The 27,577-nt window shown below is 40.5% G+C and overlaps 1 protein-coding gene across 3 annotated transcripts in view; it reads right to left on the bottom strand.

Moving 5' to 3' along the window:
- Positions 1-11,291: 11,291 nt before the first annotated feature.
- LOC117514960 (rho GTPase-activating protein 6) overlaps positions 11,292-27,577 on the bottom strand; it is a 242,967-nt gene continuing 226,681 nt past the window's right edge. For 2 of the 3 annotated variants that reach the window (XM_034175526.1, XM_034175539.1), the window contains exons 11-14: positions 22,075-22,166; positions 21,714-21,964; positions 17,507-17,590; positions 11,292-12,121 (exon numbers count right to left, since the gene is read on the bottom strand). In XM_034175526.1, the coding sequence (XP_034031417.1) occupies positions 11,568-12,121; positions 17,507-17,590; positions 21,714-21,964; positions 22,075-22,166 (981 nt within the window). In that variant the 3' untranslated portion in view covers positions 11,292-11,567. The remainder of the gene's footprint in view (positions 12,122-17,506; positions 17,591-21,713; positions 21,965-22,074; positions 22,167-27,577) is intronic. The other variant, XM_034175532.1, reaches the window with a different exon arrangement.

The following is a 27,577-nucleotide window of genomic DNA, read 5'->3' as shown; positions in this document are numbered from 1 at the left end:
TTGCCAGGGGTTGTAGTAAAGGAAGCCACCAAGAAAACCCATGACAGCTTTGAAGGACTTAAGAAACTGGGAATTGTGCAGGTTTTACCTGTTGGATCACTATTCAGCTTCATGGTGGAATGAAACAGATATATATATATATATATATATATATATATATATATGTGTGTGTGTGTGTGTGTGTGTGTGCCGGGAGATCGTTCCACAGAGCTGGGGCACGGTAGGAGAAAGCTCTGTGACCGGCAGACTTTTTATTCACCCTGGGAACACACAGAAGTCCTGCACCCTGAGAATGCAGGGCCCGAGCTGGTACATAGGGGCTTACCAGGTCAGCCAGATAGGGAGGTGCAAGTCCATGTACAATTTTATAAACTAATAACAGTACTTTAAAATCCGATCTTGCAGGAACAGGAAGCCAGTGCAGGGACGCCAAAACGGGTGTAATGTGGTCAAACTTTCTGCTTTGTGTCAAAAGCCTGGCAGCAGCGTTTTGAACCAGTTGAAGACCCCTAATCCTGGACTGCGGTAAGCCAGAAAATAGAGCATTACAATAGTCCAATCTAGAAGAGACAAATGCAAGAATCAAAGTCTCAGCATGAGCCATAGACAGGATGGGACGAATCTTCGCTATATTTCGCAAATGGAAGAAAGCAGTCCTCGTAATGTCTCTAATGTGGAGATCAAAGGACAACGTAGGATCAAAAATTACTCCAAGGTTCCTCACTTTATCTGTATGATGTATAACACACGAACCTAAGCTAAGTGCTAGCTGATCAAATTGATGCCGATACCTCGCTGGACCAAGAACCATAACTTCAGTCTTATCAGAATAAAATAAAAAGTTACTAGACATCCAACTTCTTACTGATGCAAGACAATTTTCCAAAGATTTTATGTGAATGAGATTACCAGCAGTTATTGGCATGTACAATTGAGTGTCATCAGCATAGCAATGACAGGGAATCCCAAAGCGCCACAGTATATTCCCAAGGGGTGCTACATAAAGGGAAAAAAGCAGGGGGCCTAAAACGGATCCCTGCGGAACCCCAAACGTCATGTCCCTACGATTAGAGGAGGTGCCACAATTCACAGTAAGAACGACTGGACAGGTATGACGTCAACCATGCAAGAGCAGTTCCAGTGATCCCAAAGTGATTCTCCAGCCTACTGAGTAAAATATGATGATCCACAGTATCAAACGCAGCACTAAGATCCAGCAGCACCAAGACTGTAGTGGTATCTGAGTCCACTGCTCGCAAAAGGTCATTCACTACTTTAGTAAGTGCTGTCTCTGTGGAGTGATATTTTCTAAAAGCAGACTGCAGTGGCTCAAAAAGATTATTCTCAGTGAGGTAGTCCACGAGCTGTCGTGAAACCACTTTCTCCAGGATTTTAGAACAAAATGATAGATTTGATATCGGTCTATAATTCTTCAATACAATAGGGTCGAGATTGGATTTCTTAAGTAATGGTTTAATCACTGCAGACTTGAAACATTTAGGAACAGATCCAGAAGTTAATGAGAGATTTATAATTTCCAGCACAGTTGGTCCAAGAATGGGCCACTGGTCCTTAAACAGTTTCAAAGTTGCAAAGGGGATCAGAGGGCTTATTTATATGAATGTTAAAGTCACCAATAATCAAAATGTTGTCTGCACTAGCTGACAGGCTAGAGATGAACGCACCAAATTCATCTAAGAATTCAGAATATGGGCCAGGAGGCCTATAAACAGTGACAAACAGTTTCAGAGAGTTTTCTTTTGTTCCATTGGAGGTCAAAACCAGATGTTTTGTTGTTGTTGTTGTTTTTTTACTGGTTTCTGACCAAATATTTATGGACCTGACTGTAACACTAACTGCAATTCCTGTAAATGTCAGTGGATTTGGATGTCAAAGCGCTGAAGGTGAATCGGAAATTCTGCATTGTACTTCAAATATGACAGAATCTGTGTCATTCTTAATTGCTCAAAAACTTAATTGCACATGGAAAATAAAAATTACTCCACAATTAATGATGATCTGTAAATTATGAGTTATGATTTTTTTTTTTTTTTTATCTGCAAAAGTAAAATGGGTACACTTTGTTGTTACAGCCTACAAAACTCATGTTAAAATCAGGCTCCCTTTCAAAAAAAAAAAAAAAAAAATTAAAATTAAAAACTGAAATGAAAGAAGAACCCTCGGAGGGCAGCTTCTGAAGGAAACCGCCTCTGCCTTCGCCGATAGCAATTAATCAGAACTTCTTTGAGCTGATCGTGGGACATGTTCATTTCAAGCGATATGCAAAAAAGCAGAAGAAATGCTTAATTGGTCTTGTGGCATCTGGTGAGGGGAGGAATATGGATGGAAAATGAAACTAATGAAAGCCAAATGTGTGTACCTCCATTAGAGATGAAAGATTGGAGCTACTCTGCAAACTTTCCGTACTGGTTGTGAACAAAGATGATAATTATTAAATTCAGGGGTAAAAAGCGACATGGCTCAAACCGCACTCCAAGTCTTATTCTTCAAGACTGTGTTGGTGCCAAAACTTTATTGACTTTGGCGTAATTATTCTCTGACTCATTAATGGAATGAGATGGAGTTTGTTGTCTGCGTGTCAATTATTATCTCACTTCATCTGTCAGTCACACGCTCAAATGCTAATTCGCTCTCTTTTTGGAACGTGTCTAATGGCCTGCGAGCAGTTAATTTCACTTCTCCGGGGTCCGTAAGGTGATTTATGACGCTATCAGGCATAGCTGAAGAGAACTGAAACCAAAAGCCATGAAATCTTTTTTTTTTATTTCAGGCCCCTTTTCCTTTCTTCCTGGACTGCTATCAAGACCACTGAGTTCACACCTATTCTTTATTTTGTTTTGTTTTTGACTCACCCCCCCCCCCCCCCCCCCCCCAAAAAAAAAGAAAAAAAGGTTGGTTGGACCAGGATTTACTTCCAAAATTTATAATTTGATATGATATCGTGTTTTAGGATATACAATAAAGAAACAAGACTAAAAAAAAAATGCAGGAGCTCAGTTTTGGTTTGGGGTTCAGTTATAGTCAAAACTCTTTTCTGACCTCTAGTGGTTTCATTGATGAGCTACATCTAATGTGTCGTGCACTCCAAGAGAGGTTTAAGTGAGGACTCTAGTATTGGAGCAACTCCCAGATCAGCTATATGTAGAACACATTGGCTGGCAGTTTCCAGAACTTTCATGAAAGAACACGTGCACACCATTGCCTCAAATGTTCATGTTCCTGGAAAGCAAATCAATATTCTGTTGGCTGGTTGAACAGCCATGACTGAGTGCCAGATTCTTGAGACTAGCATTGTATATGCAAGGAAAAATATGACAGCAATTTTTCAGAAAAAAAAGGTAGCCCAGTGGGACAAGGAGTTGGGATACCAACATGTCAAACTGGGTCCAGTTCCCAGTCATACTACGTGCCCTTGGAGAAGGCACTTGTTGTCTCAGCTGTAAAATGGGTGTTGACTTTGGCTGGAGAACTAACCTCCATCAGATGTGTGTCCTATAGGATTGCCACCCATCCCTTAAAATACAGAATTTTCCTTTATTTGTTAATTAATTGTTGCATCTAGTATAAAATTAATACGGGGCGTAAATTGTTCCGTATTTTCATAAATGTCCCTCACACACTCACGAACTGAATAATGAACAAAATAAAACACAGGAAATATTAAAGGCTGCCAATGTCATTCTCTGTACCTTGTGTCGGGTCCTGTAGCAATAACCCAACGCGAGGTACAGCGGATAGACCTCAGACTGTCACGTCTGCATCTCTGTGTGCCCACCTTTTTGGCCCTGTCACTGGTTGCCTGGCATGTCTACACTCGAAACTCCACCACGTCCAAGGAAGCAGAATGTTTGCAAATGTACAGGCATGAGTTGGAGGAGTCAAACCCCTGGCTTGACAGCATTAGTGGCAATGGGTACAAGCCAAACTGTAGGCAAACAAGTATTTGTATTTTTTATTTCCTCTTAAAAATGTCCTCACTTTAAAGATTAAAATTCTTGGTCTGTTTTTCTTAATATTTATGTTTATTAATACACACTTCAGTGACTGCACGGTTTATCATTAACAGTTTTGTGTTCATAAAGCACTTAAAGCATTAAGTATGACTAAGTGCTTTTTCAAAATTAAATATACCACTCCTTGGGTGGTGGTAGTGACCCCAAGGAACTGTGGTGGGCAACCTTTATTTTCATTTCTGATAGGTGGCAACCATAGTCCCATCCAGGGGAAGTTGTAGACTCTCTTCGAACAAGAATCCAGCGATAATGCCACATTCCAGTTACCTCACAGGTCATAAATTGTGGTTGGGAATTAAATATTTTTGCATTGAAATGTTGTGCCACTGTCAAGTGCAGACCGATTTCTTTCTGTTATGCATCTCTAAGGTTTCACTGTTGTCATTGTTTTGGTCTCGCCAACATCTCGTGAGAGTTCAGTGTGGTTGCCAAAATCACGTCTAGCAGGAAGGAGAAATCACTGCCAGACAATCACTGATCAGTTGATATCAAAAATAAAACTACTTCTTCTTTGGCTTCATCAGCAGATTCCAAACCAGCTTTAGAGGTGCATACGGCCACCTACTGTATTGGAGTGTCTGCAATAATAGCATTAATTTTTCTTATTCTGTACAATACAGAACGTGAAACACACACACTCATCTTCAAGTAGTTATCTGAGATCGTGTCACACAAACACATTCACACCCACACGCAGACCTAATGACAATTTAAAGTTCGGAAAATGAAACAATAAAATAAAAAATGAAACAATCAAAATGTAAAATAAATATTTGAAGACTTAGGAAACAGCATAAGTTTGATTATTTTAGAATTATACATCGCTTTTAAAAAACTGAACAACAGCAGTCTGTGAGTGCTTCAGTTCTACAAAACTGTACAAAAAGTGTTGATGCGCTCCAACGGTGTGCTTACATTTTTTTTTTTTTTTTTTTACAAAAAACACAATTTTGCAACTGCTCTTCACTCAACCAAAGACAGGTGCCTGCGCTAGTATATAAAACACTTTTAATGTGATAACCAGAATGAATTCAAATATGTAATAAATGTCAGTGTATTCTGACTTTTATCTTATGATAATACTTAACACTATACTATTATAAAGTTGTAGAAGTATATTGAGCATTGGTTTACTGTACTATGATGTAATAGTCAGTAATGGTGCTACAAACTATAGTGCATTGAACCACACTGCATATGTGATAGTTGTGCACCAATACAACATTTCACATCGGGATCAGTCCAATATCGGACAAAATTACTGGAATGGATATCGGAGTGGGGAGGAGGGATGAGATCCAAGCCAAGTCTTCTGTTGCACATCCGAGTCATGTTGTTGTCATGTGTAGTCGGGAGTAGAATATTAATTTTACAGTTTGAGTTGGATGTTTTGTTCGATGATAAAAAACAGATTAGTTGTTTTAAGACATTGAAAATGGAGTCAGAATGGTATTGACAGATACTGAAAATTCCAGTGTCATATCATATTGGACACTCAAAAGTGGTATCCTGCTGCCCCTAATACGTTCGATGTGAAATTAAGCCATGATATTATATTGCACTGTAATACATACTGTAATAAAGTACATTGTGAAATCCTGTAAAAATGATCAGCAAGTGTAAACATTATCAAGTTTTATTCAGTTGTAACATATTGATGATGGCACTCAGTACAAAAGCAATTACTTGACATTCCATTAACACTTGGAACCAGTAAACCCCACAAAAGCAACAACAGAAATAGCACAACATTAAGTTGTTCTTAGTTTCGGAATGAAGTCAACAAGACACAAAATTATCTTTATTTGGGGGAACAAAGTTCGGGCCTTAGTTCGAGTCTTTCTTCATTTTGCTTTGTTTTCTTGACCAAAACTGTTATACTGTATTTATATATTACAACACTCAAAAGGATACACAACACAAAGCATTTCACAAAATAGGTATCAGTATGAAATTTGGACCAATGCCTGGAGAAGCATTCTGTAAGAACGACATTTATGTCACATTTATTTCCTCACAGATTATTTTACAAAACAAAGGTGCTTTATAAAGAAATACCCCAAAGTGAGCGCAGATGAGTCCCCATGGAAACGGTGAAAAGTGGGACGTAGCATGTTAATGTACATGATTGGACATTAGATGGCAGCATTGCCATACCAACATTTTTTTTTAGATGACTCCCTCAATGCCACATAAAAGTGGCACAAATATGGGAATTAATGCTGAAGTGCCTTATTACAATTAGATTAACAATTAAATATTTGCCAGCAAATACCCACTCGATTGTAATTTGCAAACACCTGGACACTTTGACTTGGATTCAGCACAACACAGGATTTTAAATCACAAGATTAAATGCAACGATTCCATAAAAGCTTCGTAGACAAGCTTTATAATCATGTTCTAAACCGGTCTGAGTCATTAATAGAAGTGTACAGACATTTATAATGTATAGTCACCGACTGTATGGTCATGTCGTCTCTGTGATGTGCCCAGTTATATATTATAGCAATCCATACACCACCAGACTGTGTAAAATACAAGTATTAAACTGCATTAATATTTATTATAATAAAGATTGTCAGAAAATGAAACATAGGACACTTTTCTGATCTAGAAAATTACAGCTATTTTTTAAAGATTTTTATTATTATTATTATTATTATTATTATTATTATTTAGCAAAACAATTGCATTATCCAGGATAGATACAAGTCAGTTTATTAGTTAATAAGTTTGGCATTTTAGAATAATTAGAAATGTAAAATATGGAGCGACTGCAAATTATTTATTTATTTATTTATGAGCGTTTAATTATTTTCATGGTGACCACTGGAATTTTTCATGCCGGGCTCTACTTTTACATTTTTGGGTTCAACCTTTCACTCAAGACAAATCCATGTGGTTTTGTTAGAAAGCTAACACAGGGCTATGGGTTAAACAGCTATCTAATGTAATGGTATAGGCAGGGAAAGTTAATCTTGTCTAAGTAAATCACCAAATCTGTCAAAATGGCATTAGAAATGCTTGGTAGCATGGATAGAATCTGTACAGATGTACTAAAGAAATGTTTTAAAATGGCTAATTAGCTAGTTACCATTTTACCTTAGCTTTGTTTATTTTTAAGGATGAAGTCATTTCAAGTTGACAGTCAATGAGGGGCTTGTTTTTCTGTTTACAGCAGGACAGAGCTATTCAGAGCTAAGGGAAGATTTAAATTATTATAATCAGTCATTACCCGAGGCCATCAAATATGGCCATCGGGTATTGCAAAGGCTTTTTGTCCATCTGTCTATCTATCTGTCTGTGCTTTGCATAAGTCCAGTCCTATTCCTGTCAGAATCTTGAAATTCACTAGGAACATTACTGGGACAGAGACCTTGGACAAGTTCAAAGATGGCTAACCTCGATGTATTTTAAGAGGTTAAAAAGTCAAATTCTGTTTCAGTCTGATCCGTTTTGTTTTTGAGTGACATGTGTGACAGCCAATCAGAGTAGAGCTGCACCATGACACCAGTTATTGGTCTCTTCAAAACCTCTTTGTGTGTTTATATACATTTCTCACATATTATGTAAAAGGTAGTGAGAAATAAACACTTCTAAAACTAAAAACACTGCTTTTGGAACCTAATAACACGTCTGAACTTATTTACAAGACATTTCACTGAGGTTAGCATGGTGACATCACTTCCTGGTGTAGTAACTTGCTAAGAGCTTTGTTTCTAGTATATTATGTAAACGTTAGTGAGAAATAAACACTTCTAAAACTCAAAACCCTGTTTTTGTAACCTGATAACACCTCTGGAGTCATTTACAAGACATTTTGCGGACGTTAGCTTGCACACTAACTTTCACTAACTCAAAGCTAACTTCCTATGGAGTGAAATTTGTCTCACTAATAACTGCAAATGCACAGAGGGTGATCTACAAATATTCCTTGATTTGCACAACATGTACAAATGATGATTTGATTTGATTATATACAAATTGTACGTAAGACAATAGGATCTTAACAATGAATTAAACAACTGCAAATGATAAAAAAAACAATGCACTTATGGCCAAGGGTATTTTAGCATTGCGTTATATTTTTAGAGACTGCTTTGGATTTCCTGGGATTACTCCCGCAGGGATTCTCATTCTGTCCAAACAAGCAGACACTACGAATGACTTTTTTGGCCAAATTGATGGCAACAAGAAAGAGTTTGACAGTTTTAGCTCGTGCCACATCATTACATTGCATAGATGCTTAGCTTTGATGTTGTTAGTCCCAGGATGAAAACTTCAAAAGTTCCTGTTTAATTCTGAGTATAATTTATTCCAGAATTTTGCACCAAATCATTACACCCTATGACCGACTACTATACTTTCATAGGTTGTAATGGGGAATAGAGGCAAATAAAGTACTATTTGCCTCTGTGTTTACTGTAAGTCAAAATGTTTCAGCCTGATTTTGAAAAAAACTGGGTGGAGAGGTCAGCATTTGGGTCTGTACTTGTTCAGTACTTAAATCTCTGTTACTCTGGACCTTCTGAGTATAATTAAAAATGTCTAATTGTCATACTTGCGGATTATCTCGAAAAAAGTACATTAAGCTGGACATATTTCTTCAGACATTTTGTGCCACGAACATAGAGTCAGGTTGATATGTATTTAAACAGTGACTTTTTTTTTCTAATTCTGAATCTACACAATCACAGTGGAGCTGAAATGAAACAATCAAGACATGCTTGTAGTACAGACTTTTAAATATAATTTAAGGGGTTTACCAAAACTCTCATGTTAACCATTTACTGATTACATTATTAATTTCCATACAAGAAAACAGATCAAATTTTAACTCAAGTCTCCCTTGGGCAAACTGGCTGTCAACATAATGACCAGTATATGTACATTTAATCCCTATATTTACTTTATCCAATTACTTATGGCCTCTGGAAATGGCACAATTGTATAAAACTCCTTGAATTGAAAGTCTACAGAACAAGCACATTTCATTTCAATGCCATTGTGGTGGCATATGTACAGTAATTCATATTCAGGTTCTGAGGCCGATTACTTCACGTGAAACAGATGACAGTCTACCACTCTCCTTGGACAGGAAAGTAGTCAAAAATAGGTTACTACCCCAGCCAAGACCAGTACTCATTTTGCAGCCAGGTAGACTGGTGTCAATGCAGATGAGTCTTGTCCAAGGACTCAGGCAGAATGAATAAAAATTGAACCCTGGCCTACGTTTCTGTTGCCAAAGTCCTTATTCCACTGAGCTACCTGCTCTACACTGTGGTGGTGAAGAACAAAAAGAAATGTGTCAGTTTACAGTATGTAAGTCGTTAGCATTGCTTCATTGCTATATGGAGGGTATGGTGGATTTTTAAAACCCAGGACGAGTGCTCCATTGACTCTTATGGATAAACTTCCTCACACTGCAAAAACTGTCCATCTCAAAATAAGTAATCCAAAATCTAGCCAAACTGTCTTGTATTAAGCAAAAAAAAAAAAAAAAAAAAAAAAAAATCTGCCAATTGGGTAAGAAAAATTTACTTGTCGAGACACTGAATAATCAAAATGTGCCTTAAAACTAGACAAAATTCTTATTTTAAGATTAGCCTCCATCTTAAAATAAGGACAACAATCTTGTTCCTTTGCTTGGATGATTTGAAATCCATTATCGTTCCTTGTTACTGGTTAAATACAGCTTGATATTAGCTAGAAAAACATTAGCTGAAAATACATTTTCCCAAAATCTGACATTTTTTTTTATGTTAAAATTTCTTGACAAGGTTATTTTTCTATTTAGACAAAAAATAAGTCAAATTTTCTTTAAACAAGTCTTTTTTTTTTTTTACTTTCTTAGATATCAGTTTTTGCAGTGCAACTAATACGCTCATATTAAAAAAAACAAAAAAAAATTGTAAGCAAAACCATCATCAAAGTTGAGTCCAACACTCAGGTGCATGATCGCTAGCAATTTTCATGTTGTAAAAAGTGACTGCTGGTACACAATTACACAAATATAATGGCATGATTAAATATACTGATGTTAAAAAAACTGGACTTTGGCACATTAGCAATACATGTACAAGCAAACTCACAGCCTCATGCTTTCTAAATCCACCTACAAACATTTTACTTAAGCATGTTACATTCAATATAAAAGACAAAAACAGCAGTTTAACACATTTAAACTGCCCATTAAATGACTTAACGTTAGGTAGATTGACAAATGATATACTTTACATGTACGTTTTATACGTTTGTATATACACAGTTTGACATTGTCTGACCATGCAGTTCAACAGTTGGCCAAACTACATTAACAATACACACTACACTCTACATTTAGCAGCAATTAAGAATACGTACATATCTGTGTCGGGACAATCAAGTGGGGAAAAACGGCATAACTAGCAGCTAATGCTGATGTACGTTCCTATTATCTGCCACTGTTCCTCTGTGGTGGTGACGGACTAAAGATGAGCTCACAACAAAAGGAAATATACTGTAATTTCCGGACTACAACCTGCAAATTTTTTCACATACTTTGAATGCTGCGGCTTAAACAATGACACGGCTAATTTATGGATTTTTCATAAGTCAAAATGCGTCAGTTAATGCTGTCCATTGATTGGCTGAAAGCTGCGGTCTTCATGTGGAGTAAATTCACACATGGAGTAAATATAAAGTCTTACCTGTTCAGTTCAGTGGGATTCATAATCATATCCTGAAGAAAAATTATCCATGTAAAGCCTCTTGATTTTTGAAACGTCTGAAAATACTTTAATTCCCTGTCATGGCTGAAGAAAAGTCCCTCTGTGACACGGACACTTTGCGCCACTGTTGCTCCGTCAAATCAGCCAGCGGCGCCTTCTCAGGCTCAGTTTTGCCTCAGTGTGGAGCGGAAATGCCGCATGACAGCGTGTGTGCGCTGGATGCCGTGCTCGTCAATAGTTCAGTGTAACATCTTAGGGAAAAAAGCATTTACGGTACATATTTAATTAAAAGTTTAAAAAACTTTCTGTCAAACATCTTTCTGTGTAAATATCTCATGTTACAACGTGGACACCTACAGCTTGTAGACAAGTGCGTCCTATATATGTACTTTTTTTTCTTTTTAAAATTGGTGGGTGTGGCTTATATTCAGGTGCGCTCTATAGTCCGGAAATTACGGTAATGGTGCTGTTAGAGGACAGGTCTAAAATATTTTTTTTGAGGTATTTCTGTTCTGCTTTTTTTTTCTTCTTCTTCTTCTTTTCTCCCCAACTCCATGACAAACACATACATACAAGAAAAAAAAAAGCTTTTTCTTTTAGTATCCATTTAAACAAGAAGTACGAGTGGCTCTTGGATGTAAAAGTATACATAAGGCAGCAGCTGTGCACGTAAACAAACACCATGGCGCTAAGACGCAGGGAAAGCATGGAAGGTCTATGGTATGGTAGTAAATGATGGATGGAAGGTCCAGAAAAATGGAGAGTGAGAGGTTTTTGATCATACTTGGGTCAAAGGGGTGGATCTCTGTGAAGCTGGAGCTCACACCAGTGTTTCAGGCAGTGTCTCACTATTGTCCGAGGACAGAAGCTGCCAGATCTGCCACTGGTCCCTCTGCCAGTCCTGCCACTCCAGGCTGTGTGGCACCATTTGTGCTTCTTTGGAATCTTTTTGTGCTGTACTTGGCCTCCCATGCTGTGGTGGGTGCTGCTGAGCCATTGCAAGCTGAGGTAAGCTTTGCGAACTGGCCAGTCGGTGATTGATGTTATAAGGGGGAGGTGAACGGTCATTGTGAGTAGAGCCGCTGCTGCCGCTGTGTGCCACACTGTAAGGTCTGGAGGTAGGGGTGAGCGTGTGACCACCTGCCCGTCCTGATTGGCTGTTGTAGTGTGACGCCACTGGGGGGCTGACAGTGAGCTTGAGGCATGGCCGACCTGTCTCTGCGTGAGGGCTGGTGCACACTCTGGTTACAGGTTGGTGCGGCCTGCACTCAACCCGTTGCATCGTTGGCTGCTGATGTCGGCTATCGCCATGGAGTCCGTCGAGCCCCTCCTGTGAGCTGCGAGAGCTTCCTTCTGACATGTTGCCATGGGAACCTAGACAGAAAGGACACAAACAGCATTAATGGGATGAATTTTCAAATCTGCTGGCAGTGTGCACCCACAACTGTCGACTCCTAATACCCTCATTATTGAGCATAAATTGAAAAATAAAAGAGGGGTGGCTGAAAACATCTTCATGGTGTCCAATCAACCATCCTACCAATTAAACAGAGCAGCTATAAAGGCAGAGGAGTGGTAAGAGACAAAGTAGGGATATTTTTGTAAACATTTTTTAAAATGGCAATATGTATTCCAGTAATGTAATATACTATATACCAAATGACCCAAAATTTATCCTGCTATGGTTTATTCTGTGTATATTTCCATATTCCATGCAAACATTTATAGATTTCCAAATTTTTTGAAATAACACCCCTCCCTATTTTCAAACCTTATTTCTTGTTAATTAGATATTTTTAGGTTAATTTACTGGCTTAATGTATTTATAAATTGTTGAGGTTCTTGTTATCACATAAAGATGATTATTATTTTATTTTATCTTGTATTTTGCCATTTGATTTTTAAACGGCCCGCATTGAAAATAAGTGTTTTCACTTTCTTGAGTCATCCTTGTATTTTTAACGTATTTATGTACTTACATTGAACTTACTAAATAAAATCACTCACCGTACTTACACTTTTAATATAAAGATGACTTACCACCCCCTGGAATGGTGTGTGAGTCCAGAAAGGAGTTGGCAACATCCACTGTTCAGTGTTGTTAGCTAATATCTGTAGGTTCTCCAAAAATTTTAGTCCTATCAATGTTCTGTTTTCACAGCATTCATCCTTGACCCAAAATACATAAGCATACCAAATGGCACATGTCAGATCTCCCCAGTTTGTCTGTGATCAAAGATGCACCCACGCATGTAAGCACAGCTGGTGTAAGCAGGTGCTTTTAATTAGGCAAAAAAGACGGTGGCGGAAGACATTTAAACGACTACACATTTTACTCATGGTACTAACATGGCCCGTACGTCACTCATGGTAAGAGCAACAAAACATGTAACTAAACTGAGAAAACCAATTGAACTACAAAAACACAATAAATCAATTATGCCAACAACACTGTTAAATTAACATGAACCACAATAACAACATTTAAATATTGCAGCACAATAGCCATGGTTTACTGGTTAGCTAAAATTGCTAATTTCTCCAAAAATATTTGTCCTATCAACTTTCTGTTTTTGCAGCATTTATCCTTGACTCAAAATACATAAGCAGCTCTCCCTGTTTTTTGCGTGATTGAAGCCATTACACATGCACACACTGGCCACTTGGCTATTGTAATATAGATATCTGGGTCAATGTAGCGTGTGAACTATACAAAGACCATTGTGAATTGAACATACAATGAATGGTGAATTATGGGGGCTCTTTATTTGGATGGGGCTTACGTACCATTAGTTAACCTACGGTAGGTGAGGTCAACATTAGTTTTAGCTAGCTGACATCAGTGAATTAAACTGTAAGTTAAGGTACAAGGTCTACTAGAAAAGTATCCGACCTTATTATTTTTTTCAAAAACCATATGGATTTGAATCACGTGTGATTGCGTCAGACAAGTGAGGAGTGGTCCAGCCCCCTCGTCGGATTTTCATTGCCAGGAAATGGCAGAATGATTTGGGCTTTTTTTCCATCAGAATTTTTCAGAAACTGTTAGAGACTGGCAGCTGGAAACCATTAGAAAAATTTATCTGGCTTTCAGTGAAAATGTTACGGGCTTGGTAGAGAATAAGGAGTGTTAATGTCGCTTTAAGGATGGCCCCGAGTGCTCCGAAGCCGCCATTGACAGGCTGAACGACCATTTCATTTCTAAACGGATGGCTGTCTGGCTCTGTGACCATCGTGTGCCATTTCTCTGGTTATCACAAGAGCTGGACATCAACCATTTTCCGGCAGATTTCACTTTTAACAAGAGACTTTGTCATGGAAAGCCGAGCAGAGGCTTCGTGCGTCACGATGGATTCGCTACTGGAGCGAGACAAAACCACCTCCGTTTTGGTCTCACAGGACGGCTTTGAGATGGCGTTCAGACAGCTGTCGGTGGTTTTTCCATCGAGTGATTATCCGAGAAATTGTGGATGTGCCTGGACATGCCAGAACATGTCCCATGAGGCTTCATCACGGCGTTGCTTTGCGCCATGCGGCACCGCCGCGACGCGCAGAATTCCTCCGCACGTCTATCTCAATGTGCCGAAAAAGTGCTGATGTCGACGTCTTTTCACAATTCCTGTGCTAGTCAGACGATGTCCCGGAAAAAACATAGCGTCCGGTTTGGAAATGAACGGCACATTCCACTGTTACAGGAGTTTTTGTCATGGAAAGAGGAGCGGAGGCTTCGCGCGTCGCGGTGGTGCCGCATGGCGCAAAGCAACGCCATGATGAAGCCTCACGGGGCATGTTCTGTCATGTCCAGGCACACCCACAATTTCTCAGATAATCACTCGATGGAAAAACCACCGACAGCTGTCTGAACGCCATCTCAAAGCCGTCCTGTGAGACCAAAATGGAGGTGGTTTTGTCTCGCTCCAGTAGCGAATCCATCGTGATGCGCGAAGCCTCTGCTCGGCTTTCCATGACAAAATCTCTTGTTAAAAGTGAAATCTGCTGGAAAATGGTTGATGTCCAGCTCTTGTGATAACCAGAGAAATGGCACACGATGGTCACGGATCCAGACAGCCATCCGTTTAGAAATGAAATGGTCGTTCAGCCTGTTGATGGCTGCTTCGGAGCGCGGCGCGCCCCACAGCCGCTGGGGACCGTCCTTAAAGCGACAGTAACACTCCTTATTCTCTACCAAGCCCATAACATTTTCACCGAAAGCCAGATACATTTTTCTAATGGTTTCCAGCTGCCAGTCTCTAACAGTTTCTGAAAAAAATCCTGATGGAAAAAAAGCCCAAATCATTCCGCTATTTCCTGGCAATGAAAATCCGACGAGGGGGCTGGACCACTCCTCACTCAAAGCCTGCTCACAGGCGAATGACGCAACCGACAGGTGTGGAAAAACTCATGCATGCGCACGAGGGTTCAAGCTTGTCTGACGCAATCACACGTGATTCAAATCCATATGGTTTTTGAAAAAAATAATAAGGTCGGATACTTTTCTAATAGATCTTGTAAAAGTTAGAAACTAGTTAATATTAGCATTCATCTGAAAAAAGTCAAGTGTATTGGACAGCTACTTACATTAACCTGCTACATGTTCCTGCTATTAGCCCATTGTTATTATGGGAGTGAGACAGGCATATGGAGTTAAAACTGTCTCATTAATATTTGTAAATGCACACAGGGTGATCTACAAATAATCATTGATTTGCAAATGTGTTCAGATATCCACAAATGCAAATTTCATATTTGTAACTTATAAATTGGTCTTTGCAAATAATGTTGTATTTGCAAATATAAAACTTAATTTGTAAAAAAAAAAAATTACATTTGTAAAACTGGAAATTGTATTTGTGAATTGAGTTTCAGCATTTGTGGATCACCAATTACACGCATTCATCGCTTTCCTCTGCAACGTCATTTTGAGACATTCTTTTCGTGAACAGATCCACAAACAAATGCCTACTGATTCACAAATACACACGCACACTGGATATCCACTAGATGGCAGTGTGGTTCCATTCATTGATGTGGCTGAAACTATATGCTCCCGGATGACTCTTTAATCGTGATCGCTACTGAGTATTTAAAATGCTTATCGCAAAGCGTTCTTTTTTTTTACGACATAATGCAAGTTTTATAAGTCCGCGGACACTGATCTGTGTGTTACAGATACAAATCAGTTTCCTCGGATCCGCGGAGCCTGGCTGTTGCGACAGTTGTTGTAAAGCGGGACTGGTTGGTTGCTGCAGTGACACTGTGTGGCTCCTGTCCGAAGCTTAGATAAATGTAGCAACTTTTAGAACTTTCAAGTTTTTAAAAGAAGAATTTTGCAGCATGTCTGTGTCACGGAGCACGCACAGGCGCAATGCTGTTTAATACGCTTATTTGAACCACTGCGTTAAAGAGTACAACACTAACACCCCCGCCCCCTTTCCCATGATGAAATCCGCGGACACATAATTTTAAAAAATAATTCAGCTTGCCACATCAATGAATGGAATCACACTCCCATCTAGTGGATATCCAGTGTACGTGTGTATTTGTGAATCAGTTGCCATTTGTTTGTGGATCTGTTCACGAAAAGAATGTCTCAAAATGACGTCGCAGAGGAAAGCCATGAATGCGTGTAATTGGTGATCCACAAATGCTGAAACTCAATTCACAAATACAATTTCCAGTTTTACAAATGTAATTTTTTTTTTTTTTACAAATTAAGTTTTATATTTGCAAATACAACATTATTTGCAAAGACCAATTTACAAGTTACAAATATGAAATTTGCATTTGTGGATATCTGAACACATTTGCAAATCAATGATTATTTGTAGATCACCCTGTGTGCATTTACAAATATTGAGACAATTTTAACTCCATACAGGCAGACAAGATAATCAACCAACATTAAATAGCATAGTCCACATTAGAGGTGTCTGATACCACATTTCAAGTTTGTTACAGGCATGAATATTCAAAATACACTGAAATATTTACAATAACAGTTAATTATCACCAGCACCAAACTGACGACTTCTTTTGGGAGGTTCAAGACCTATGCCATATTGACATGATAGCATCACACAGTATCCGTACTACTACCAGCAGCAGCAGCAGCAGCCTTATACCAAATTGTGATCCTGCCATATGAAAGCTGTAGCAGAAATTGAGTCTGGTCACACGAAGAAACACTTTCCCAGTCTTCAATTGTCCAATTTTGGTGAGGCCATACCCAGTTTCCTGTACTCTGTTTCCTGATCTTAAGTGATATGCGTGGCCCATAAGTGGCCTGCTGTAGTGCATTTGCTTCAAGGTCATTAGTGCAGCAGATAAGTGAAACAATCATGTAAATGGTGATAAAAGCATCAAATTTGGTAGAAATACCCCTTAGACATTCCTCTTTTGAAAAAAAACGATTGGCCACTTGAATTTTCAATTGGTGGTCAGGTAGGGGTCAATTGAAGAATTACACAGTGGTCAGAAAGATTCCAAAAAGATTCTAAATATTCTCTTATCTGCTGCACTACATTCATCAAGATGGTTGTGTTCAAAAATTCCAGTCGATGAGCAGTTCGAGACATTTCCAATCTAGCCCATCTGGCACAAACAACCATGCTATGTTCAAAGTCATTCTGAAGTTTGGGTTGAACTTCAGTAGACCTTGTTGAGCATGTCTACAATGAATTCATAATCAATTCTGGTTTTCTAAAGCCCTTATTGAAATCTAAGCCTTTGATATTCAGATCCGATCTTAAACCTGTTTACCTGTGTACAGTTGGTCTTTCAGTGTTGGTTTCAGAGTTGTGTGCCACGTCCCCCAGATGTTAGAGTGCTCTTCTGATACAATGAAAGACCAGAGAAGGAGATGATGTAGGCACAAACATGATTTAGTTACACATACACAGAATAGCACATGTACCAGCACACTTTGGATAGTGATAAATACTAACAATGGAAATAAATAAATAAATGAATTAATGAATTAATTACATTTGGGGGGAAAGTATCATGGAAATTTGCTTATTTACGTGCTCCACAATGATGCCATGCTGTAGCACCGTTTATCGTAGCTTACAAAGTAATTAGTTCTTTTCCGTTTGATAAACCACATTAATACATACTTTTGTCCACATTTATTTTTATATGTATTTGTTAATACTGTTATTGTAGGTTTAACTACACTATTATACTTTATACACTAATTACCTTTTTTGTTTATCTTGTTAGCTTGCTAGGTACCGTTGGCTTATTCATGGTGAATTTAGCTCTTCTCTAACTAGAACTAGCTTATTTTCATTATTTACTATTTTATTTTACATGGTGTAGATTTTTAATGATTCATCAGTTTATGTGTTCTTTTTAAAGATATCAACATATAATACCTTAGTTCTTAGGTTTCCATTTGATAGCATATAGATTATGCTTTTTATTTTCCTATAGTATGCCAGCATAGTTACTTTAGATAGATAAGAATACACATTACATCATAGCTTCTGTTTCTATAATAAAATACCATGACCATGACCAAATCTTCTCCTGTATTTAGGTTCCAATACCTACTCATACATATTATATTGTACAATATTTATTGTATATTTTGTTTCATACCCTTAATATATATATATACGAGGTCTGTCAATAAAGTATAGGTCCTTTTTATTTTTCAAAAACTATATGGATTTCATTCATATGTTTTTACGTCAGACATGCTTGAACCCTCGTGCGCATGCGTGAGTTTTTCCACGCCTGTCGGTGACGTCATTCGCCTTTGAGCACTCCTTGTGGGAGGAGTCGTCCAGCCCCTCGTCGGAATTCCTTTGTCTGAGAAGTGGCTGAGAGACTGGCGCTTTGTTTGATCAAAATTTTTTCTAAACCTGTGAGACACATCGAAGTGGACACGGTTCGAAAAATTAAGCTGGTTTTCGGTGAAAATTTTAACAGCTGATGAGAGATTTTGAGGTGATACTGTCACTTTAAGGACTTCCCACGGTGCAAGACGTCGCGCAGCGCTCTCAGGCGCCGTCGTCAGCCTGTTTCAAGCTGAAAATCTCCACATTTCAGGCTCTATTGATCCAGGACGTCGTGAGAGAACAGAGAAGTTTCAGAAGAAGTTGGTTTCAGCATTTTATCCGGATATTCCACTGTTAAAGGAGATTTTTTTAATGCAAGACGTGCGGACGGATTGCAGCGTCGGCTTGCAGCCGCCGCGACGCTCCGCCACAGGAAAAACACCTCCGTTGGAAGCCTTAAGGACAAGTTGGAACATGTCCAGCTGTTAAACAATTTCTCATATACTCACTCCACTGAAAGCCATCAAAAGCAGCCTGGATTTTACAGATGGTTATCAACACGGAGGTGTTTTTCCTGTGCCGCCGCACCGCGCCGGCTGCTCCTTTACCGTGGGAAGTCCTTAAAGCGACATTTTCACCTCAAAATCTCTCTTCAGCCGTTAAAATTTTCACCGAAAACCAGCTTAATTTTTCGAACCGTGTCCACTTCGATGTGTCTCACAGGTTTAGAAAAAATTTTGATCAAACAAAGCAACAGTCTCTCAGCAACTTCTCAGACAAAGGAATTCCGACAAGGGGCTGGATGACTCCTCCCACAAGGAGTGCTCACAGGCGAATGACGTCACCGACAGGCGTGGAAAAACTCATGCATGCGCACGAGGGTTCAAGCATGTCTGACGTAAAAACATATGAATGAAATCCATATAGTTTTTGAAAAAAATAAAAAGGACCTATACTTTATTGACAGCCATCATATATATATATATATATATATATATATATAAAATGTCTTATCTTTCTTATGTCTTATTATTATATATGCTTTTTCTTGAGCCACTTGGGTGGGTAGGGAGAGTTCCCATGGGATAAAAAAGCTTTTCAACCTACCATCCCTGGTTCTCAAGTCCAGGCACCTAAGTGGCTCTACTCTACTCTTTTCTACTCTTCTATTTTACTCTTCCTTTTTAGATATTTAGATATACCTTAGTATACTAGCATAGTTCCAAATTCGAATTGGAATATAATATATAAGATATACCTTAGTGAATTTTCATGTATAGCAGAGAAACTATGTTTAGTATCAAAGTATATCACAACTTTACACAACATAAAATTTTTAATTACTTGAACAACTTGGAACAAAGTTGTACACATTAAAACAAAAAACAAAAAAACAAAAACAGATCCCATTGTCAGAATTTTTAAGTCTGGTTGTGAAATTTGTTTTAATTGTTAATCATGAGACTTGCAGACGGTGATGTACAAAGCGTACATGAGAAATTTAGGACATATTTTGATTGGATGGCAGGATGTGCTTCTGTAAAATAACATAATGGGCAAATAAATGCAAGTGGACAAATAATGCTAGATTCAAATTCAAATTCAAAAAATAAAAATCCCAAAATGACTCTGAAATGAGAAATATGACATATTCAAAATCTTAACGAGACAAGCCTGCATGCACAGCAGAAATTTCAAACCACTAACGTGAGTCAAAGCTAACTTATTAGCTAGCCACCATCTCATCTTATTGCATTCTGTGCTGCTTAAGCATTGTTTATTCAAAACAGATTAACAACTGCAAATTATATCGAATACAATGCTCATACGACCGAGGGTATTTTAGCACTGCAAAATATTTATTGATTAGTAACACAATACTGGTTAATATATTATAGTCCCTTAACATAACTGTTAACATATTATTCACTTAGTGGTCATGTTTCACACAAGCTAAGAAAATGTAGCGGTGTCGTAGACCCGATCGGCCAACCCTACTTTTCCTAAAATGGTTCCGGCCCACTCAGGTTTATTGATCGTAAAGCACTGATGGAGCCATTTTGTTTGCAGCCTACACATTGGGTACAAAACGTACTTGTGTGGGAAATGTAGGACATATCTGTTAAGGTTTTTACACTTGCGCAGGTAAATACCAACCAGGATTCTCCAGGACGACATTGGACAATGAAACTCTTTTGGCCATTCATAAAGCAAGATTCCATCACCAAGTACAATATAATTTGTTAATTACTTATCATTTCATCATCTGATTTGTTACATATGTGGTTTGTGTCTTTGTTAGTGTCCTGTGTTTTTTTATGTTTGCACCATTAATTGCATTTTAAGTGCATACAATGACAATAAATGCTGATTCTGACACTTTTCTACAGGAGACTTTTACAACGTAGAGCTCAGTGATTTTGATCTTTTGAACCCAAAACTAATAGGCTTCTTGGGGTCACCATGCCTAACATACAAAGAAAGTTTGGTGACAATCAGCCAATAAGTAAAGAAGTTACTGCACTCAAACTTTTATTAATGTATGTTTCAGTACCCTTGACTTAACCTTTTGACCCCAAAAGCAACAGGCTTCTTGGGGTGAATGCATATATTATCAAATCTGATGACAACTGGGTCATTATAACTGATACAACACGACTGTTTGAAGATTTTGCAGAAGCCTTTTCTGAAGCTTGACTGAAGTGCACAAACTGTTTGAGCATCACCAACTGATGGCTACAATGGAATGGCATGTGTGTCAACATTCTGTTGTGTCCAACCCCTGTTGAAGGATGTTGGACAGACTGGGAACGTATCTAGTGGACATACTGACAAACATGTTCTCCATACTGTTTATAGTGGTGGCTATCACGTTACCTAGTTATCATGTACCATCTCTGAGTAGAAGACACCAAAAGGAAATCAGCAGCGTGCTTCAAATACAGTATCTTCAGATGTATGGGGACCTTATCCAATTTTTTTTTATTTTAAAGATTCACCCACAAGGTAAACAGATCTGAATGCACAGTGTCCAACACAGGAGCCGATAGCAGCCACCAATGCTCCCTGAGATGAAGCATCAAAGCAGTAAGGTGATGTTTTGTATTCTTCCATTAGTGTTTACTTTTATTTTATTTTTTTTTTTAATTGAAAAATACAACCCTACAGCTGTCATCACTCACCTTTGGAGGTCCATATATCAGTTCCAGGCTCTCTGCTCCAACCAGCGACCTGCCCCACCAAAGTGTACTGCTCGGGAATGCGAAATAGCTGATCGCTCCCTGGACTCCCCGGTTCTCCTCGCCGCTCATTCAGGACGGGAGAGTTGTTATCATATGGGGATACCTCACCGCTGGACACCTTGTTGGAGTCGCTGGAGGAACGGCGCTCGCTAAGTGTGAAGGGCTCCTCTGACGGCAACAGGTCTGGACTTCTGGGGTTGAAGAAGGACAAAATCAGAATGAAAAGGCTGACATGAATGAGTTTAAAAACAAAAAAAAAACAGCTGACCATACCATGTGAAAATGTATATTTCAAACTCACTGTGATGCTTTTCTCCTCAGAAGGTAGTCCACCACATCAGGATCCGTCTCTTGCAGACTCATCAAAACCTCATTTTGCAGATCAGGAGGCACCTAAAATATGTTAAATGTTAACAAAATAAGTAGACACCACTGAAGTGCAACACAACTGATGAAGGTCTTTGTAAATCATGCTTATTTTGGAAAATACAGTAGCCTGCATATATACATATAGATACTCACAATAGCACCTATGGACATGAAGACAGTAAGAGCTATGTCAATCTGATATTTGACCTTGCCCCAAATGATTGACCTCTGGTTGACTTTGCCAGGTCAGCTCTGGAATCCAATTATGTGTGTGATACATTTGGCAGAAATATGGCCAATTGAAAATCAAATACCTTGACCTCTGCCTAAATGAATTGTTTAAGGAAAGATTCAGGGCCAACGTTCACTGAGCTGCCAAGTTGGTAGTAACCAACAATAGGACCTGAGACAGACATGACCTTGGCTCCAGTGATTGACCTTTTGCGAATGTGACCTTGCCTGGACAATTCCTGAACCAACTTGCATATATGTTCCAACCTCATTACAAATCAAAGTAAAGGTAAAGATCGGTTCCAGGCTGTCAGGATGTACCAGCTATAGTTGCATGTGCAGGGGGACCAATTATTTTCCTCATTGCCTTATACCTGCCCCAAGAATTACTCCCCCTTTCACTAATGAATGGGCATCAGGGGGCATCGTGTGCCAGTCCCAGAAGGGAGTCAAACCAGCCACTTTTGGCACAAAAAGCCAGTGCGCTAACTTCTGAACATCACATCCACTCAAAATCAGAGTATTAAAAGAAAAATAAATTTTGACCTTTGACACAGTAGTCTTGATCCCAACGACTGACTTTTGATTCATTCCTTTGACCCCAGTGACCCTGATCATCGCCAAATCAACCCCATTATGGGTAATTTTGGGGTTGACTCATTAAAATAACCTGAGAGACAGCTAAACTAAAATTGTTGATATTTGGCCTCAGTGACTTTCATCTTTGCCAAAATAAACTCAAAAGGACAATCTGGGTTCAACCTGTATGTAAACAGCAAATGTGGTGAAAATTGGCCCAAACGCTTTGGAGGTGTAGCTTAACAAATAAAAACACAAACATTTCACAAATTGCAGTATAACGTTCCACATATATACACGCTATTTGTAGCATTTTCCATATGAACCTCAGCAAATTCAGGGAATGTTGGAACAAATGGAATAACATTAATTAACATGAAAACAAAGGATTTCTTTATAGATACTCAGAAAGATGTAAATATGAGTTGTCCTACATTTATTTTCCATATTGCTTTTGTGCACCTGATGAATCTGCTGAGTTTTTTCATTATTATTATTATTATTATTATTATTATTATTATTATTATTAAGGTCCAGGCCTTCTTTAACAAGTAACTGACAAAAATACACTGAAAAAAGGCAGTTTTCAATTGTTAAATTAAAAAAAAAAGACTGACAGATATGGTTGCCAGAAAAATTCTGTAAAAATATGTAAATTTACAGATCAACCTGTAAATTTTATCGTATGAAGTTGTTCTAATTTATTAAATAAATAAATATTTTATTTTATTTTTTTAATTAATTAATTTATTTTTTTGCTAAATTAACATTCTCAAGCCGTTTTTAAACTCATTATCTCTGTCAAATTCAAATTTCGTTTTTACTTAATGTATGTTGAATCTCAGCCCGAAAGAGTGACGTGGGCCCGCCCTCCTGTGGGTTCACCACCTGCAGAGGGGGTCATGGGGGTCGGGTGCAGAGAGGATTGGGCAGCGGTCGAGGACGGGTGGCCCGGCGGCCCGGTCCATGCTCACAGCCCCTGGCTGTTGGGACGTGGAATGTCACCTCGCTAGGGGGGGAAGGAGCCTGAGCTTGTGCGGGAGGTTGAGAGATACCTACTAGAGATAGTCGGGCTCACCTCCATGCACAGCTTGGGCTCTGGTACCCAACTCCTGGAGAGGGGCTGGACGCTTCATTTTTCTGGCATGGCCCACGGGGAGAGGCGGAGAGCTGGGGTCGCATTGCTTATTGCTCTCCAGCTCAGTCGCCAAGTGTTGGAGTTCACTCCGGTGAACGAGAGGGTCGCGTCCCTACGCCTTCGGGTCGGGGACAGGTCTCTCACTGTTGTCTCGGCCTATGGGCCGAGCAGCAGTGCAGAGTACCCGAAAATCCTGGAGTCCCTGGGAGGGGTACTAGATAGCGCTCCGACTGGGGACTCCATTGTTCTCCTGGGGGATTTCAATGCCCACGTGGGCGGCGACAGTGAGACCTGGAGGGGGGTGATCGGGAAGCACGGCCTCCCCGATCTGAAACCGAGTGGTGTTCAGTTGTTGGACTTCTGTGCTAGTCACAGTTTGTCCATCATGAACACCATGTTCGAGCACAAGGGTGTCCATAAGTGCACGTGGCACCAGGACACCCTGAGCCGGAGGTCGATGATCGACATTGTAGTCGTATCATCTGACCTTCGGCCACGTGTCTCTGACACTTGAGTGAAGAGAGGGGCAAAGCTGTCAACTGATCACCACCTGGTGGTGAGTTGGATCCGCTGGGAGGGTAGGAAGCCGGTAAGACCTGGCAGGCCCAAACGTATCGTGAGGGTCTGCTGGGAACGACTGGCGGAACCCTCTGTCAGCGAGGTCTTCAAATCCCACCTCCGGGAGAGCTTCTCCCAGATCCCGGGGGAGGTTGGAGACATGGAGTCTGAGTGAACCATGTTCTCCACCTCCATTGTCGATGCGGCTGCTCGTACCTGTGGTCGCAAGGTCTCTGGTGCCTGTCGCGGCGGCAATCCCCGAACCCGGTGGTGGACACTGGAAGTAAGGGATGCCATCAAGCTGAAGAAGGAGTCCTACTTATCTTTGTTGGTAGGTGGGACCCCAGAGGCAGCTGCCGGGTACCGGCAGGCCAAGCGTGCCACAGCCCGTGCGGTCGCAGAGGCAAAAACTCGGGTCTGGGAGGAGTTCGGGGAGGCTATGGAGGAGGACTATCGGTCGGCCTCAAAGAGATTCTGGCAAACCGTCCAATGCCTCAGGAGGTGGAAGCAGCTCTCCACAAGCACTGTTTACGGTGCGGGTGGGGAGCTGTTGACCCTGACCGGGGATGTTGTCGGGCGGTGGAAGGAGTACTTCGAGGATCTACTCAATCCCATCGTCACGTCTTCTGAAGAGGAAGCAGAGACTGGGGACTCGGAGGCGGACTCCTCCATTACCCAGGCCGAAGTCACCGATGTGGTTAGAAAGCTCCTCGGTGGCAAGGCTCCTGGGGAGGATGAAATCCGTCCTGAGTACCTTAAGTCTCTGGATGTTGTGGGGCTTTCTTGGCTGACACGCCTCTGCAACATCGCGTGGCGATTGGGGACAGTGCCTCTGGATTGGCAGACCGGGGTGGTGGTCCCTCTGTTTAAGAAGGGGGACCGGAGGGTGTGTTCCAACTATAGGGGGATCACACTCCTCAGCCTCCCCGGTAAGGTCTATTCCAGAGTACTGGAGAGGAGAATTCGACCGATGGTTGAACCTCGGATTCAGGAGGAGCAGTGTGGTTTTCGTCCTGGTCGCGGCACACTAGACCAGCTCTACACGCTCCATCGGGTGCTCGAGGGTTCATGGGAGTTTGCCCAACCAGTCCACATGTGTTTTGTGGATCTGGAGAAGGCATTCGACCATGTCACTCGGCGCACCCTGTGGGGAGTGCTCCGGGAGTACGGGGTCCGGGGTCCTTTGCTAAGGGCTATCCGGTCCCTGTACGACCGCAGCAGGAGCTTGGTTCGCATTGCCAGTAGTAAGTCAAACCTGTTTCCAATGCACGTTCCCTCTGCCAGGGCTGCCCTTTGTCACCGGTTCTGTTCATTATTTTTATGGACAGAATTTCTAGGCGCAGCCAGGGTGTAGAGGGGGTCTGGTTTGGGAACCACAGAATCTCGTCTCTGCTGTTTGCGGACGATGTGGTTCTGTTGACTTCATCAAATCAGGACCTTCAGCATGCACTGGGGCGGTTTGCAGCCGAGTGTGAAGCGTCCGGGATGAAAATCAGCACCTCCAAATCCGAGGCCATGGTTCTCGACCGGAAAAAGGTGCTTTGCCCTCTTCAGGTCGGTGGAGTGTCCTTGCCTCAAGTGGAGGAGTTTAAGTATCTCGGGGTCTTGTTCATGAGTGAGGGACGGATGGAGCGTGAGATCGATAGATGGATCGGTGCAGCATCTGCAGTGATGCGGTCGCTGTATCGGACCGTCGTGGCGAAGAGACAGCTGAGTAGGGGGGCAAAGCTCTCGATTTACCGATCGATCTACGTTCCGATCCTCACCTATGGTCATGAGATTTGGCTCATGACCGAAAGAACAAGATCGCGAGTACAAGCGGCCGAGATGAGTTTCCTCCACAGGGTGGCTGGGCGCTCCCTTAGAGATAGGGTGAGGAGCTCGGAGTCGAGCCGCTGCCCCTCCACGTCGAAAGGTGTCAGTTGAGGTGGCTCGGGCATCTTTTCCGGATGCCCCCTGGACGCCTCGCTGGAGAGGTGTTCCAGGCACGTCCCACTGGGAGGAGGCCCCGGGGAAGACCCAGGACACGCTGGAGGGACTACATCTCTCGGCTGGCTTGGGAACGCCTTGGGGTTCCCCCAGAGGAGCTGGAGGAGGTGTGTGTGGATCGGGACGTCTGGGCGGCTTTGCTTGAGCTGCTGCCCCCGCGACCCGACTCCGGATAAAGCGGAAGAAAATGGATGGATGGATGGATGGATATGTTGAATCTCAGCTAGATTTTGTTGTGCTGCTCACATTTTGCTCAGAGCCACCACAGGAGGAATAGTACACAATTGACATGTAGGTTTGTTTTTTGTTGTTTTTGTTTTGTTTTTTTTCAAATACAACTGCAGCATATAATATTGCCATATTAACATATTTTTTTCAGAAATATGAGGATTTACGAAAATTTCAGTTTGTTTAGAATTTATTAGGCTAAATATCAATAAAACAAAACGGATTCTGCAGTTCATTACATATTCAGACAAGCTCGCATCATATGACAAAATGGTGGCACAAGCACTTTGTGTAAAGGTATTTCCATATTTTTACTGTATTTTTATAGATTTAATCCGCCAATCACAGCTGCCGCCAACACACATACAGTACAGACAACACTTTTTTTTGTCTTTTTTTGATGAAGTGTAAGCAAATGTGTACTGTGTTGCAATGTTGATAAAAACAAAATAAAAATAAAAAAAATAATCCAGTTCCACAACAAGTTTTAATGGCTTCTTTCTTGGCTCTACATATTCACTGAGTTTCATGAAAATGATCTCAAACAGTTTGGGGTCATCCTGGTGACAAAAGAACAAACAATCCAAGACACACAGCTGCACATAACCTCATCAACGGTGCAATGAGTTTTATCTGGGAACCTTTTGCTCTGCAGGCGATACCATGATTATTCTGCTCATCACACACTGTGGATAATAACATGGAACCTGAC

The sequence above is a fragment of the Thalassophryne amazonica genome, chromosome 1 (assembly GCF_902500255.1).
Source record: "Thalassophryne amazonica chromosome 1, fThaAma1.1, whole genome shotgun sequence".
In the NCBI taxonomy this organism is placed as follows: Eukaryota; Metazoa; Chordata; class Actinopteri; order Batrachoidiformes; family Batrachoididae; genus Thalassophryne; species Thalassophryne amazonica.
Note: the sequence above shows the minus strand (reverse complement) of the source record. Positions and strands in the feature narration are given on the sequence as shown.